Raw genomic sequence first — 16,764 nt, forward strand, 5'->3', positions numbered from 1 at the left:
CTGGTAAAATGGTGTCAAACCTCAAGGCCATCTGTATGGAGGTGGAACAGGAATCTTTGAGGCAACTGAGTACATCCTACGAGCAGGATTCACTGGCTGAAGGCCATTGATCTTGATGAAGAAGATCCATTACTTGAGCAACTCTGCATGCATCCTCTTCAAACAGGGTCTACATGACTCCATCCTTACAGATATGAAATAAGTGAAATGGCCTGATATGTCCAGAATATACTCTTCATACAGATTAACATGAATCTAACAATGAATTCCACATAAACACTTTATTTACAGATACACATACCTAAAGTGGTACACTGTGGTTAGGATTATGCATAGGAGCAACATGTTGACATGGCTTCAGCAGTTGAATTGACTGGTGTTGAAAGAATATTTCACACTTTTGGAATGGAATTATTTTTGCATATGTAACAGTGAAAAACACACACTGTTCAAAATTTGTAAACAAAAATAAAGACTAACGAGTAATCATATTATGCTGACAACACTAATAGTATTACCATGGTCTCAGAAAATACCACAGGGGTAAAGTTAAATGTCAATATTAAAGTGATCAGCAGCAAGGTACAAATATTGTGTCAGACTCGGAGAGTGATTGTATAATACTGAAGTGACTAGCTGGGTGAGCAAACCTGCCTGTGAAGAATAATACAATATAATACGATATATTATTACAAAATGTGGTAGAACACAATGTTTAAGTATCCTATATTCACCTCCTTAACTGAATGGATTGATACACGTATCTGAATTTGTGATCAGGACTTGGTCTGTGGTAAGGGAAGTGATATAACATAAAACAAATTACTTCAAAAATATAGCAAATGTTTGAACGACTCAGTAAATATATGTTCACAACCAGTAACAATCTGCATAGTAGACATTTTGAGCAAATGTTTTCCACAAGTGGGCTTGCTTAATCACTGCTTATACTTTCAAAAAATTCTTATGAAGAAATATCAATGGTCCGATAAATGTAGTAACTAAAAGTTTCTTCCTTTGTAAAACTAACAGGTACTTTGTACACTTTCATGACAGACATGGACTATAAAACACATAAAATGACTATCATTGGACTATGTGACACACTGACTTAACTGACTGCTTGACTACAAACACACTGATTGTATACAACAACTTATGATTATCAAATACTGACATTAAGTACCGGTACCAAAACTGACAAGTTGAAATGCCTTAAAAAACACTTCTATATTCTTGTAATGACTTGTTGGTAGTAAAATGCATAGATTTTCATAGGGCAAGATGGTTAGACAAACTCATTCATATGAACTGACAAGTCTACCCGGGTACATTATGTCTTGAGGATGGAATTGCTTGATTCTGTCAAATACAAAAGTAGGAGCTATGCCCCTTGGCAAAAAACCTGCCTTGGAAAATATCAGACTATACGCCATTTGGAAGGAATAATACAGTAACACAAAAATTATGCAACAATCATATTTAAACTTTTCAAAATATTTTGCTAACTTTATGTAACATTATATATAAATATCACAGTATTTTTTTGCATAATGAAGGTGATATGGATTTGGCTTCGACAATATAATTGTCACCTAGATAAAGTTCTTGTTTTTAATGTCTATGGTTTACAAAGTGAAATGTTGGCTCGCTCATAAATCATAGAACAGAACGCAATGTAGTTGACGTCATCTTGTCCACCAATTTTCACATCAAACTTATCGTACAGCGTCTTCAGCTCTTGGTCATTGACGAGGCTTCCAAGGGCCAGCTCACTCAGGACTCTGCGAAATTGTGATCGCGAGACGGTTCCATTGTGGACCCTGTCATAGTCTTCAAAGAGAGGAAACAACTGCATCCTGGTCTTTCCAACCTATTGAATGAGAAGACAAACCAAATATTAGAATGATATGATGTCAATGCAAACAACCTAAACTGTTTCAATTTTACCACAGTCTAACTCAACATTCTTGCCTTAAGGAAGCTACTGCAGGTAGTGATGCAAGGTCTTTTTCTTGTACATAATGTTACTTATCTGTATCAAGTTGGCGGTCACTTAGTGATCCAATGCTGACGTCATCATTGCCCGATTCACCTTTGACCTATTGCACCAAAACTTGATATCACCAACGAAGAAAATTGCCCAGTTCCTTTCATATTATAGATGTGGGCCTCCGCAATGGACTTTTGTTATATTCATTCTCATCGAACATCAAAAGTCTTGCGAATCAATCAAAAACATACCTTTTCAGCAACTCTTTCGATACACCTGTTGAGACAGGCCTCTGTTTCAGGGTCAAGATGGTTCTGTTCCCATTCGACTGGTGGCTTGAACTGCACCGGCGAAATCAATGGGCTCTTCTCCAAATTCTTCTTGGTGAAAACTGACTCGATTTCATCAGAGAATGCTCTGTAATCAATTTCGTCATGGTAACGAGGATCTTGGTACTTGTCTTCCAGAATGCAGATTTCCGATTCTGTCAACTCAAGTCTTGCCAGATCGAGAGCACAGGCAAATGCACTCTTCTTCATCCGGCCATGGTTTAGCTTGTCGTAAACTTTCAGGAAGTCAAGGACCCTGATCCTTTCTTTGTACACCTGAAACATTGACAAATAATGAATTCCAGAGGGATTTTCACATGAGTGATTTATCTACCAACTTGGTCTGATTTCTGTCCTCTTTAATTACCAAACTTCTTCTTTCAAAGCTCAATATATAAGTTCACACTTTTGATGGGTGTCTGTATTGTGACAAACAGAACAAGAAACATTTTTGGCAAAAAATTCCAAGTGATTTATGAAGATGTCTATGCCAGTCCAAGCTGATTAACTTGGCTGCCATGTCCCATGTCAGCTTACCTTTGTTTTAATCTTTGTGAGCACCCCCTCGAGGTCAGTACATGGGCCTCGCTCTGGGAGCTTCTTCCTCTGGTGCAACTTCCTTAGGTCTTCAAGTCTCTCCAGATACTTTCGGTTCTCCTGCTCTTCAGGCTGAATCTCTTGCTGGAATCGCTTGTAGTTGAATCCCATGTCGTCACAGAACTTGGCTTCAATTGCTGCCACCTCAGCCTCAGAGCAGTTCAACTCCAGCATGGTCAGACATTGCCGGAATTGTGGTCGAGTCACGTACTGGTTATTGTGCCTAAAAGAAAAAGTGAGATAGAAAAGTTCAGTATTCAACGGAAATGTATTTGTATCAGGTGTCAAAGGAGTGTCATCTCCCACCCACGATAATCTCAGTCAGTGCAGGACTTACATCCAGATTTTGTCATCTCCCCAGTGCAGTCAGGTCAAGTTCAAATTCAAACCTCTCAGAACTAGGCCATGAGCCTACTCTTGACCAGGTCATGAGCAACAACCTTAAAGTCCTTAGATTGATAGCTACATGTTAGTGAAGATGATATGATGTCAACACTAGCAATAAAAGCAATATATTTTCTTACTTGTCAAAATCCTGGAACACTGGCTTCAGTAACACTCTTCTTTGGTTGACCCTCTTGGTTAATCGATTCATGGCATTGTCATAGACTGTCCTGTGGTCATCTGATGCGTTGTTGAAGTCAACCGTACCTGGCTTGGGAACCAGGAAGGTCTCCTGGGGCACCACTCTGTGGGTAGGGGTCTTCTCAAGGTTTGATTGAGTGAACACTGAAATAGTGGAATCCCCCTTAGTTAACTTGTCAATTAGCCGAATCTGTCTGTTACAAGAGTGAGTTGTTGTAGCTCTACTTCCAACCTTGCTTTTGAAAGAACTTGTGAAAGGCACTGTGGTCTCCCACATGATTTCTTTGTTTGACTTGAAAATTCAAACCTACTGGTTCCTGTCTGAGGTGTAATGCATCATGGGATAGGTCAGGTGATAAGACCACATGATGGAATTGCATAACATAATAGCAATTTGCGTTGCCAGCAAATGCCAGCTTTTTCCAACAATTGTCAGAAACATTGAATTTGAAATTTCCAGCTAATTCCAGCTTTTGACAATCTTATAGTAAAGTGACAGAGATTTCCAGCGTTGGAACTTTTACGAAAAATAAAGTTCCAGAAAATGCCAACATTTTCCACCCCATGGATAAAGTTCCAGTTTTTTGTCAGCTTTTGCCAGCTACAACTTTTTGATGAAACTCTAAATTCAAAGTGTCAGCTTATTCCAGCCAAGAGCTGGAAATTCCAGCTATTTCCAACAAAATCCACCTGAGGTAAAATTCATTTCCCAGGGGCAGGTGCTTACATGCGGAAGCAGGAAGGGACTACACCATTGGCAAAGGAGAAAATGCCCATCCAAATCTCCTCAACTTTCTCACTCATTTGCTTGCCGGGCAAGAGCAGGCATTGTTGAGCATTGATCAAACTGGTGATATCAAGAAACTCCTTATTTGAAAATGTATTCATCACAGCAGCTTTTTCAACACTATAGTTTAAAACAAATTTGATAATGACACTGTCAGGCTTTGCTCACCTTCGTCCAAATCATTAGTGAATTGCTTATAACAAACATGATCCCTCTTTTTCGGGTCCTGATAGTTTTCACAGAGCATGGCAAACTGTCCATCAGTGAGGTCATGGTTCTGGAGCTTGTTCAGGCCGAGGGAGGCCAGACTACGCCTGAAGCGGTCTTTGCTGATTGAGCCAGTCCTGAGGGGATCAAAGTCCTCGAAGAATTCTCGTGACTGAAACCGAGGAAGATACATTAAGACTGTCCTTACTGCAGCATTACCAATATGCAATACTCAACATTTTTTGTGAGATTTACCAAGGTGCGGCTCAAAACAACAGTCATCCAAGTTGAGTTGAGTTGAGAGCTCCGAGGTTTATAGTTCATAATCAGAAGAGTTTACTTCAACCTTGACTGTACTTTCAGTGACTTACCCTGGTCCTATTGGTTAAGACGATATGCTTGATGCGGGCCATCAGATCATCAAAAGAGACTTCAGACTTCCCCGCCATGACACTTGTATCAAATCGATCAGGAAGAGGCGAACAGGTGGCGTTCACACGTTTCTCAGGGACTGGCTCATCGATAATGAAACCAGTGAACTCTGAATCAATTGCTTGGACAAAAGCCGGATAGTTGATGTCCTTGGTTTTTTCTTCCTCAAACATCTTTGCCAGAACTTTGAAGTCTTCTGAATTGACATTCAGGGAAAAGAAGTGGAGGATCCTTCTGAACTGGGATTTTGTGACGAGCCTTGTGTATCCGCAACCCTAAATGTGAGAGAAAAATACATATAGTCAGTCATCTAAAGGCTTGACACTCTAATTCCACACTAGTAACACAAGTTGTATGATCCTGCGCTAAGAGTTTGTAGAATGTTTCTGAAAGCACATTTACGGCACCGATAAGTTGACGTGATGCATGGACTGTCATGACAGCAGTTTGTAAACAAGAAATATTTTCTGAACTTTTCACAAATGTTCATACAAAACTTGAACTCTTTACCATTACCATTAGAATACTTACCCTGTCATAATCGCGGAAGTAATTATGAATCATCAGCCTCCTCTTTCGCACTTCCGAGGACAGAGTTTCCAACACAGCTTCACAGCGTTTCTTCTCCTCTGAAGTAAGATTATTCAGGCCTCTGGAGAGGGCACCTCGGGGTGGCCTCTCAGCAGTCTGGGTTGGCTTTTTCACAAGATCAGGCGTATTGAAAGCTGGAAAAGAGAAAAGGACACTGACAACAATGCAGCCGAATATTGTATTTTCATTTCACATCACAATTTCTGCTTTCGTCATCTCCAACTGCAGCAATCTAAGCAAAATGCACACTCAAGCACTGCTCAGAGTTATGATGCAATGGCTTTCAAGGATTTGCCCAAAAAATAATCACTCACAGTCTGGTAAAAATGATATTTTCTTACCATTCTCCATTGCATCACAGAACTCTTTGTAATTGACGCGTCCGGTGGATGTTTTGTAGTACTCGCATGTCTTCTGGATTTCGGCCCTGCTAAGCTGTGCCTCTTTCCCAGCAGCAAGACTGAGACCACAGATGAACTGATTTTCGGTGATCTCTCCATGCCTAAGCTTGTCGTGGTCCTTGAAGTATTCGTGGGTTCGGATACCATTCTTGAAACAAGCAACTTTGATTTTGTTGAGGATGGTCTGCATGTCATCATTGCCACCAGCCTGGAGAATAAAGAACATTGATGAGATCATGTGAAATATTACCAATTCCATTTGTACCGTTACCACGTGCAAAGATACGGAATGTTCGGTGAGCTATGATCCAGCCCTTCTCATAAGGAGTACACTCTGTTCTAAAAGCCTTATTTGTGATGACCCCTGCCAAGCCAAATCGCGATCATAATATTGTGTTTCGATTATTGTGTAACCAACATCCATAGATGAAATTTTGGAAGTATTTTTGTCAGGCACACTTTCCGCTTGAGCTACTCACTGAAGTTGGCATGTAGTTTGAGATGTTTTCCAGCTGCCGGATGGTAGATAATGGCCTGCTCCTCTTTTCCATCATAGCCACCAAGTCATGGTGCAAATTCAGGTAGTTCAACAAACCAAAGTTTTCTGGGTCTCTGTATTTCATCACCAGCAGAGTCATTTCATGGGTGGAGACGTCAGGTGGTCCTGGGAAACTGCGGTAGAACTGAAGAAGAAAAGTCATGGTTAGATTGTTGTGGTTTACAATTTGTGACCATGATAAGTTATGAAACTTATTTTGTTTTTATATACCACAAGCCATGCAAAGGAAAAGTCTTTGGTGGTACCAGTTTCTTATATCTGTATTTTTTTTCTCTTTAAATTATACCAGTCAACCAACAATTCTGCTTTACTATGCAATACAACTTCGGGCTTGGGGATGAAACCCAGGTCGCTGGCATAATTTTATGCAGATTTTTTTTCGTTGATTACACCACAGTCAATCAGATCTCTTGTTTTTACATATAAGGTTCGAGTCTGAGCAAGGAACATTACCTGGCTCTCAGTGATTGTTCCCTTGTGATGACGATCAAATGATTCATAACAGGTCCTTAAGTTAATGCCATGGTAGCTGTAATACTTAATCATTCGGGCCAAGAGTTCATCAATTTGTTTCTCAGATCCAGCAGACAGGGGGCGTACAGACCTTTCAGTACCAAGGCTGCAAGAAAATCACATATTGGTCAGATGGATTACAAAAATCCAATAACTTTAACTTCAAAATAGTCCATTTTTCCTATATCTAACAAGATTTTTCTCAACAGCCAGTTTTTGGGGTGACTTGAAACTATTCTGCCTGAACTTAACCACTGATTTTATGATATGAAGGACATGTAAATGCATTCAGAAACCACCATTCCAGGTTGGAATCTGAAGAAGAAAAAACCCTGGGGACAAGCAGTCTGGCAAGCATCTTATCTAGGTAGGCCTTCACAAGCCAATACACTTACAACTCCTTTGCAGCAACCTTCTGTGTTCTTGGATCATTGTTGACATCATTAGCATTAAAGTGTTTGTCAATCTCATCCAGGAATTTCTTATAGCAGATGGTACCATTATTCCTGATGTCATATTTGTTGAGTATTGCTCTCTCCTCTTCTGGGTTTAGTTTGATGCCGAATGTTTGATACAGAGTTCTAAAGAACTGCGTGCCTAAAGGTGAGAGAAGAATCATAAGAAAGAGAAAACCAAAAAATAATGGTCTAAAATTTTGAAAGAAAATGTACACTCTTTATTTTGATTTAGTCTCCCTTTAAAAAGCTAAACGTTACAATCTATAGCTTGCAGCAGTTGTTTTGATAGCAAGAATGTTTAACATGCTCAATCACAATACACTGCTCTGTCTGTAGCAGTGATCAAGACAGGAAGGAGCTGTTCACTAGCCTGTACCAAGTATGGGGTGAAATCCTAATACTGTCTCCCCCAAAGCCCCATTCTCCATATAACTGCCAAGGCAACATTTGACTTGACCAGTTCTAAAACCTGGCATACAGGGAAAGATGACACTTGACAGGCACCCAGATGATACTAACTTGTCATACATCCTGACCGTAGTCTATCAAAGTCAGGGAAAAATTCTGAGACCCTGATGCGCTGAGTTAGTGCTCTTGTGCGAATAGCATCTTCTACTGCTGCAGCAGACATGTTTAGTTTCCTGAAAGCGAAGGGTTATTTGGAGATAAGCAATCGGAAACAACTACTGATACTAAACTGTAAGTGTATTGTCTTGTGCTTGCGTGGTTATGTTACTGGCAATATACATAATGGTCTGACTATGTATGTTACTTTATGTAATAAATACAACAAGTTCCACTGACTGACTGATGTCATTGTCAGTGGTGACTGAGTCTGAGAATAGTGAGATGTCAGATGAGTTAGCCTAAATTATAAATAGCTTTTACGAAGTAAGTTACTGGCAAAAGGTTTTTTAATGAAATACTTACTATACGTGTATCGCTGTATTGTCAAATATATCAAATAGCATATCCTTAAGTGTATTTTATGAGTAATTATGACCCTTTTTCCTCTAAGCAGCTCCGGTTCCAGTGCTTTTCATCATTTCATGTATGACATGCATTTGTGTACATGTGTCCTAGCAACGTTCACGTTATGACCACTAGTACCCCTAGCGGACATAACTAAACTAAATATTGGTCGCAACAGCTCTCAGAATTAGCATCAGAATTCGAGTAATTTTACAATAATTTGTTAATAGATATCAAGAATATGTTTCATTACACTAATCGTTCCTGTTATGAGTTAACTAAAAAGTATTATTTCAATGTGCCCGGTATCTATTAATAATATCAATCATAAATGACTAATTATAACCAATTAGTGGAGTGCCCAATCAAATTTCACTATTTCACCACGTGGCGTCTAGCACATTTAACCTGGCTTCCAAGTACTTTCGACATACCTCCTTACACTCTTTAATGTATTGACATTTTCGAAGGCGCACCAGGCTTGATATTGCAATCATCTTTGCGCAAAATGGACTCCGAATATGCCGAGGAAGGCCAAAATGGTCAAGAAGAATATGCCGTCGAATACAACGACAACGAGGGAAATGGTGAAGATTTTCATGAAGATGATGATGATCGACATCATCTAGATCATGATGACGATGACGAAAACCACGAACATGATGAACGTGACGAGTATGATGAACATGGACATGACGATGCCGACGACGACAGGTACAAATCTATGCCGGTTTCCGCCGATTTTTGTTATTTGCACTGCAGTGCATTGGTAATGCATTTGTAATGCACATTGTATGCAATATCAGGCACTACTTACATTCACATTGTCGGTTTCTATTGTTCCTTCATTTCAATCATTGCATTGGATTGCGACATGACGGGCATGCCCATCCTTTCCCTTGTTAAGTTGTTAAATATAGGGTTCTGGTTTGAGAGCTTATTTGAGTCAACATAGGCCTATTGAATATTTGTGGAATTGTGGGTATGCTGCTGCAGTTTATTTTCACCTGTGAAAGTGAAACAAAAGGTCAAATCGAAGTCGGGGACAAAAGTGGCTTATCTTGCATCATCACATGGCATTGTCCGAAGATTTGGTTAAAATTTACAATCCCCGATCGGAAATGACGTAGTTTGATCGCATTCAACTATAAATCCATTGAAAAATTGAACAGTGGTGCTTCGTTAGTCAACCGATGACCTTTTTTGGGGGTGTGATCGGGGATTGTAAACTCGTTCCGAAGATTTCTTAGACCTTCTGACAAGTTCTGACTTTTGAGTGTTCTCACTGTTTTGTTTCGGCTCTGCCCTGGTGCTGGTTCGATTTTGTTGAAATGCAAGGCCTCTAGGCCTAGTAGGGCGCTAGCCCTGTGTGTGCAGGTTCAACCGACAAAGTCAAAGACAAACCACAGCCGAAACTTTGGCAAGTGAAACAAATGTATTAACCCAACTTTTGACATTGCCCTATAGGAAAGCCACTGATCTGTGTGACCCTTTGTACCAGGTGAAACATATGCCCTAACATTACATTAACAAACTATTCGGCGAAATTGTCGATTGTCTCCTTAAGATTGATCCAGCACTGCGTTGACTCCGATCAATTGGCCCAATTTTGCATCGTCTTCAGAATCTTGAGACATCATGGCCATAAGGCATGCCATGTGTAAACTGATCAAGTTGAGCACAGCACAGGAAAGCACGGTCAGAGGCACTTTATGAAGGGGGCAAAGCGTTGAATAGTTGTTTAAACTTTGAGAAAGTGTGCGAGGATCAGATGATTGTCATTGGGGAAAAATTCGTTCTTCCTTCCATTTAGTCACTGCCGCTTGGTCGGGAGCTGCAGTTACGTTATGTGTTCATGAGTTGCATTGCAGTGTCCTGGATCTTCCTACATATCTGTCCAAACATTGGTACGCCATTGCATCACTTCTGAACTTGCCAGCCATGACAATGAATCACTCTTCAGGAATACATTTTGTGTACTTATATTGGTAATTTTACTGTCTTTTCAGGAAACTGTTTGTGGGTGGTCTGACTTGGGATACAACAGATAGTAAGTCAATAATGATGAAACTGTGATGTTTGATTTGTTAAAGACAAAAATGGATGGGCCTGGTTACTGCCTTAAGATGTGAAGTTCTCTGCAACTGTGTGCACTAAACTAAAATCTCGTAAGCTCTCCTCCAAGTAAAAGAAAAAGACCAAATAAATGGATTTTGCTGAGTAATTTTTTATTGATCACCTTTGTGGTTATAATAGTGTTAAGAGTCTTGAATTTGGAAGAAAGAAAATATGAAAAATCGCAATTTTGTAATGTGTTTCTCAGAACTCTACCTCAATTTTTCAGAGGATTTGAAGGAGTATTTTTGTACGTTTGGTCCCGTCCTCAAGGCTGAATTGAAGGTTGACCAGATATCTGGAAGATCAAGAGGTTTTGCATTTGTCACATTCAAAGATGGTGAAGCTAAGAAAAAGGTAAGTAAACGATTCAATAGTTGTTGCCTAGGTGGTGACCATCAGCTACGTCACATACTTCAGCTTTTTTTGTCCCCAGGTATGCTAGTTAGCAGACAACTACAATGCTCAAAAGTATTACAAGACCACTCATCTAGGAAAACATAAAGAATCTTTTGCACCAATCATACAGACCCATGATGTTGCTTGATGTCTGTCTTCAGAGGGAGATTTTTATCTACTTTTGCACTTTGCTTCAAGGTTGCTGCCTGTCGTGAACATAAGTTAAATGGCAAGCGGATAGACCCGAAAGCAGCTAAACCTCGAGGTAAAGATCCAGTGCGGAAGGTGTTCGTTGGAGGAATTGACCATCATATCAAAGATGAAGATATAAGAGACCATTTTGAACAGAATTTTGGACCGGTAAGTGGTCTTGGTACTAATCAGGATGAAAGCCCTGCACCTAGAAACCCAGTTGCCTTGTCGCATGTATGCCAGAGCTCCCGTAGTCTGTTTTAGGAGGGTATAGGGCCTTTGCAACAACCAAGGTGAGGAGAAGCCTGCTCTAGTAATGTTCAAGATACCTTTGGTTGAATGACATCATGTCATGATGAGTTCAAGACTGATTCTTACTAATCAAACTTTAACTATACGTGTTTGGTTAACACTAGCCAAGTTTTGATAGTTTCTTTTTGGACTATCGTACTGTTTAATGGTTTCTCTCAAACTAAAAGGTTCTTCACACTTAATTAATAGGTAACAGACATTGAACGACCAAGAAACAAGAAATTCTGCTTCATCACATTTGACAAGGAAGAACACGCCAAGAGTGCGATGACTGATTCTAAACAAACCATCTGCGATTGTATGGTAAGTGAAAAACAGTTGCAATCATCACGAGATGCAGTAAGATCTTGCTGAATAAATTGCATTGTTCTTTAAATAATTGTCTCTTGTTTAATTTTGTAGTTTGATTCTCTTTTGCAGGCAGTAATTTGCCCGTCCTCTTCCCAAGCATTTTATAGTCATGATTCCCTGTAGTAGCAGTTAAACGATGATATGGTAACGCCGCTTGGGGTTGTTCTTCATTGCACTGTCACCTTGCAAAGATTGCTGAACTTACTTAAAACGTTTTGGTATTCGATCACTTTTCGGTGGTCAAATTTTGATAACAGTGTTAGTGTCAAGTAAGCTATTCTTTTGAAGGTAACAGTGTAATTGCGACTGGTAATCAAAGGTTAAAAAGGCTCTGTCCATGTAACTGCTTACTGAATCTTTGACCCTTCTGTTTCACTTTACAGCCGCTGCAGAAATTTCATGGGTGAAAAGGAGCCCACTAGGAGGTACTCTTCTACGAGCCCTGGTATCAATAAGAGAGGTTGTTCCTAAGCGTTTTTTGAGCATTCTAGTTTGAATAAAACTCACCAGTTTACAACTCGTAATGAAGTTGTGATGCAACTATGAATGCTCTTTGCTAATGGAGGTATCATGAAAACTTGAAGTAAAAAAATTGGACAAAAATACTTTTTTCATAAAGTTCCAAAACTTTTTGTACTAATTCCCAGATTTGCTCCTTTGCAGTAACTTGCTCCTTGTTTTCTTAGTGATCATGTAATCTTTGTCTACATGTAATCTTGTCTCCATTTGCATGGTATCAGGTAATTCACGGTAATATCATATACAGGTATCCCTTTCCAGGCATTTGCAGGGTTCTCATTCAGTAAAATGTTCAATGGAGCAGACGCTTTTAGGCCCAAATTGTTGAGGGTTCTTCCTACTTCTGACTGATTTATTCCAACTCGACACATAGCTTGTTCAGTGAAGGAAATGCATGTAGGGTCGACAGTCCAATAGTGGTGGGCTCCATGGTTACTAACTAATTGTCCAGGTCTAGAGCTTGAGTTAATAAACTACACACGCAGCTCTTGGTATGTTATATTGGGTTGATTAAAGTTGCCACAAGGACACCAGTCGACCAGCCAACCCTTGATATTAATTGGAAGTCCCACATGACACTGTCCAGGGCTATGTGATACTATGTACATTCAGGCTTTGATTTTCCATTTTGTCTGCTACCCCTGGAAAAGTAGAAATTCTTGACTTTCCATTTAGACTTAGAAAATTGACGACAGTAAAGGTTATTTCAGCTGAACATGTATGCAATTGATTTTGCCGTGGGATATCGCAAATAAATCCACACGTCACCACCTGGTGATTAATAAGGTAGATCAGTAGATATTTGCATTCAAATTTGATGGAACCCACAAAGTCAGCTGTCTGGATCGATAGCTGTGTTCGAAGCAGTCATGAGTCCTTTAGTCTCCAAAATGAAATCATTGAGATAGCAATGGAAGGAAAGGCAGAGGAAGTCTTTGTGAGAATAATTCCTTTGAACACTACAGTCGAAAAAACAACTTCACATCATGATACAAACAACATTGTTGCACATGCTTATTAGTGTTTACCCTTGGGCACAAGTTGGTTAAATTCTGCTTGGGTGAATTAACACAGATATGGATACCGTGTTGATCTCCTCCAGATGTTCAAGCTGTCGGTGATAGGCCTATGGTCAATTTCTCAAATCACCTCTGCATGGATGAAGATTACAAAACAGTATATTCTATGAATGGCTCAATCCAATTAGTCTGTTTTGTTGGGGCACTGGCAGATTGCAATTCAAACAGTCGATTGCAACACGTGATTCGTATTGATTCAATTGTCTTGTTTTCCCCATCTCTGGTCAGGTCTGTACTCTAGACATGATCTGTACAATCACGTGCAGGGTCCTCTGAACCAGACTTTCCTTTTCAAAACATTGATATCAATACTATATGTTCAGAAACTTGACTGAATGAGGACCCTGACTTGCTTTCCCTAGCTGGAGCTGCTGAAGTGGTTCCCAGCACAACTATGCTGCACTAAAAGCTTAGAAATACCAAAAGATATTCCAATTCATTTCAGTGCGATGTAAACGAAGCTACACCAAAGGAGGATCATCGCGGGGGCCCACCCGGTGGACCTGGAGGTCGTGGAGGACGAGGAGGTCATTGGGGAGGACCACACGGTGGGTACGATGATGGTTATTATGGTCCACCACGTGGAGGACCCAGAGGTCGAGGACGAGGAGGCAGAGGTGGAGGCCCAGGTATGCAATCAGTCAGTGGGTGATAGAAAGGCAGATTGTGTTAATCTACATGAAGTTAAAACAGACGCTAGTCTTATCACCCATTTTTCCACTGCTTATGCTGCAAGCAAGTACCAGCTGACCTGCCTGCCTTCGAATGCCTCCCATCCATCCATAGAATTCTTGATGTGCCTCCTGCTCACACCCTGGTATATTGTGTAACATGGGTAGATTTCACTTGACGCACATGAGACACACTGTACCATATCCGCCGGTGGGCAAGAGGCGCTTTGGAGAACAATCATGCATTTGACATAGATATTTCTCTTACTTCCAGGCTGGAACAACGAAGGTTATGGGAACGACTATTACGATTACGGCCAAGGCCAAGATTACAACTATGACTACAGCCAACAGGGATATGATCCAAATGGTTGGAATAATTACAACTACCAAGATTATTACAATAATTACTACAACTATGATCCCAATTACTATTCGAATTGGTATGGTCAGGGCTATGACCAGTCACAAGCAGGTAGGTGCGCTGTGGATGTAGTCATGCAACTAAAGTAGTTGTCATGCATAGTAGCCACACCTACGTGGCGGTTTTTGGTTTGATCTACATGTAGTAGTAGTATGTCTGTTTGTTCACAACTTAACACAACTGCTCTAGTCTTCCAACTGTCATCTGTGATTGGGCCTTTAAAATCTTATCCAGAAGTGTCCTCCAATCAAAGAATTTGCACTTGCACTGGATTCAGCTGTTTTGGGTCAATAACTGTGGCGAAATGCAAACATAAGTTAAATGATTTTGTTCTATTGTGTAATTAAACTCAGGAATGTTTGTTTTGCTATTTTAGGTGGTGATTGGAATGCATATTGGAATAGCCAGCAATGTAAGTACTGTAGATTTTCTCTTCGTTTTTAAGACCCTTTCAAGGCTGCAAAAAGTAAATTCAAATGTTTTGCTACATGTAGTTTCAGCATCTTTGTCACTTCAAATTCAATCGTCTTGGTTAAATCAGATGAGGTAATTCTAATAAATGAGTTGGCCTACTGAATCAACCGTCTGGCCAGAACAAGTTCATATTATTGCATAAGATGCTCTCAATTTCTCAATTCTCTCTCAGATTACAATGACTATTACAAGAATTACTATGCGCAACAGAGCCAGGGCCAGGACTCGTCCCAGTCACAGACACAACAGCCTGCAGCAGGAGACCAGGCACAAGCGTCATCGTCAACGACAGAAGATGACAGTAATGGTGGCTATCAAGGCAAATCTCGTGGTCGAGGCAGAGGCAGATATCATCCATATCAGCAGCAAAGCGAATAGATCTGTTGTGTTCAGGTAAGCAGAAAATACCTGCTTGCATTGTGTTTTGAATGCGACTTGAAAGTAACAGTGGAGACAACTTGTGCTTCTGATGCCTATTTCAGGGTATGCAAAAGACCATTATGCAAATCGCCACAGCCAAAGAAAAATTGTCCTTCTTGAAATGCAACAAATGCTCTCAACCCAAGCAGTATGTATAGACAAATAACCTGCATATCTTACTCCTCTTTGACCTATTATCTTGATATTTCAGCAAAAATGTGGAAGCTGGTGGAAACGGCAGAGAAAAAAGATCATGGTACACTGGGCTGCAATCATTCCTACTGACCGTGCTGTGGAACTTCTTAGAGGAGCCCGAGACCTTCAGAGCATCAAGTTTCTTGTGTCAGGCATTCATTGGACATTATGAGCTATCAATTCGAAGTTAAGGATTGACATTTGTTTATTGGTATAAGTAATCACAATTACAAAACCGTTTAATTTGTGCTTTCTATGCCAATAATATTTGCATTTTGACCTGGCCTGTCCATTTTCAACTGTAAATGTATTGAAAGGAAATTTGCATTGTTCATGATAATGTATTAAGAGCTTTTGTCATTTCTATTTAAAAATCGGTGACATATTTCCGTAATTGTTACACCAGTGCTATAGACAAAATGAGCTGTGTTCAGTACATGTACAATAGTTTCTGTAGTGTCATGAAGTGGACAATTCTCGGATTCGAAGTAGAGATCTTACATAAAGAGTTCTATTTTATCACTTTAGAGATGCTCATTTTAACTTTTTAATATGACAAGCTTTGCTAATTTCATAGAGTTGTCTCAAGCTAGATTGGTAGAATCTTCGTCTGTGTAGATTAAAACAAGGTGTCAGTTGCTTGGTGGCATGTAGTCAAGCACTGCTAAACCTTCTTGTTTGAGCCAAGTCTGTTCAGTAGAGTTCCATTTTATCTGAAAGAATTTGAAGTGCATGAATATCAATGATGCTAATAGAAAACTTAAGGATAATGTTTCATTTAACACTAATGGGCACATGGCCCCAGGCCATTTCGTTATTGACATCATGTGCCTCATGTTCTGCAATAGTGTTGACACTGAATCTTGTTTAGAATTTGATTCAGTTTAAGCAATTAGTATAATGTACTGCCCTTCCAACATGTCAACATTGTTTTTACATTGTCACAAGTCATGCCATTTTTGTTTATGTGAATAATAAATCCATGTGTAAATGTCTCATAAATGAAATCTCTGTTTTTCTGTCAATTCTCTTTTATTATACCTGATGCCACACCTGTCATCAATCAGCAGAGGATTTTACACGTGTATGCAACAAGCCTTGGTTCCTGATTATAAGCAACCTTTTCATATTGACAAAATGAAATTTCTGGGGCAGTCCCTAATAATATGAGTCCTTATTTTGGAGAAGC

The 16,764-nt window shown here is 39.8% G+C and overlaps 2 protein-coding genes across 3 annotated transcripts; one reads left to right on the top strand and one right to left on the bottom strand.

Annotated features, from left to right (window-relative positions):
• Nucleotides 1–294: 294 nt before the first annotated feature.
• On the bottom strand, nucleotides 295–8,519 carry LOC135492703 (uncharacterized). Of its 2 annotated transcripts, XM_064779298.1 has the most exons (13): nucleotides 8,383–8,494; nucleotides 7,972–8,093; nucleotides 7,390–7,591; nucleotides 6,935–7,100; nucleotides 6,402–6,605; nucleotides 5,863–6,130; nucleotides 5,462–5,655; nucleotides 4,870–5,205; nucleotides 4,460–4,670; nucleotides 3,444–3,648; nucleotides 2,860–3,142; nucleotides 2,245–2,598; nucleotides 295–1,873 (listed from the first exon to the last, which is right to left on the bottom strand). In XM_064779298.1, exons 2-13 carry the CDS (start codon nucleotides 8,081–8,083, stop codon nucleotides 1,622–1,624), a joined length of 2,787 nt encoding a protein of 928 aa, XP_064635368.1. In that variant the 5' UTR covers nucleotides 8,084–8,093; nucleotides 8,383–8,494; the 3' UTR covers nucleotides 295–1,621. The 2 variants fall into 2 exon arrangements, with proteins under 2 accessions (XP_064635368.1, XP_064635375.1); XM_064779305.1 differs by lacking the exon at nucleotides 7,972–8,093 and having other exon boundaries at nucleotides 8,383–8,519.
• A 413-nt stretch (nucleotides 8,520–8,932) lies between these two features.
• LOC135492718 (heterogeneous nuclear ribonucleoprotein D-like) lies at nucleotides 8,933–15,729 on the top strand. The gene is made up of 10 exons (XM_064779316.1): nucleotides 8,933–9,138; nucleotides 10,434–10,474; nucleotides 10,769–10,896; nucleotides 11,137–11,298; nucleotides 11,632–11,745; nucleotides 13,837–14,020; nucleotides 14,337–14,537; nucleotides 14,863–14,898; nucleotides 15,133–15,353; nucleotides 15,592–15,729. The coding sequence occupies exons 1-9, from the start codon at nucleotides 8,933–8,935 to the stop codon at nucleotides 15,336–15,338; spliced, it is 1,278 nt and encodes a 425-aa protein (XP_064635386.1). The 3' UTR covers nucleotides 15,339–15,353; nucleotides 15,592–15,729.
• Nucleotides 15,730–16,764: the final 1,035 nt, after the last annotated feature.

This window comes from Lineus longissimus, chromosome 1 (genome assembly GCF_910592395.1).
Source record: "Lineus longissimus chromosome 1, tnLinLong1.2, whole genome shotgun sequence".
Classification (NCBI taxonomy): Eukaryota; Metazoa; Nemertea; class Pilidiophora; order Heteronemertea; family Lineidae; genus Lineus; species Lineus longissimus.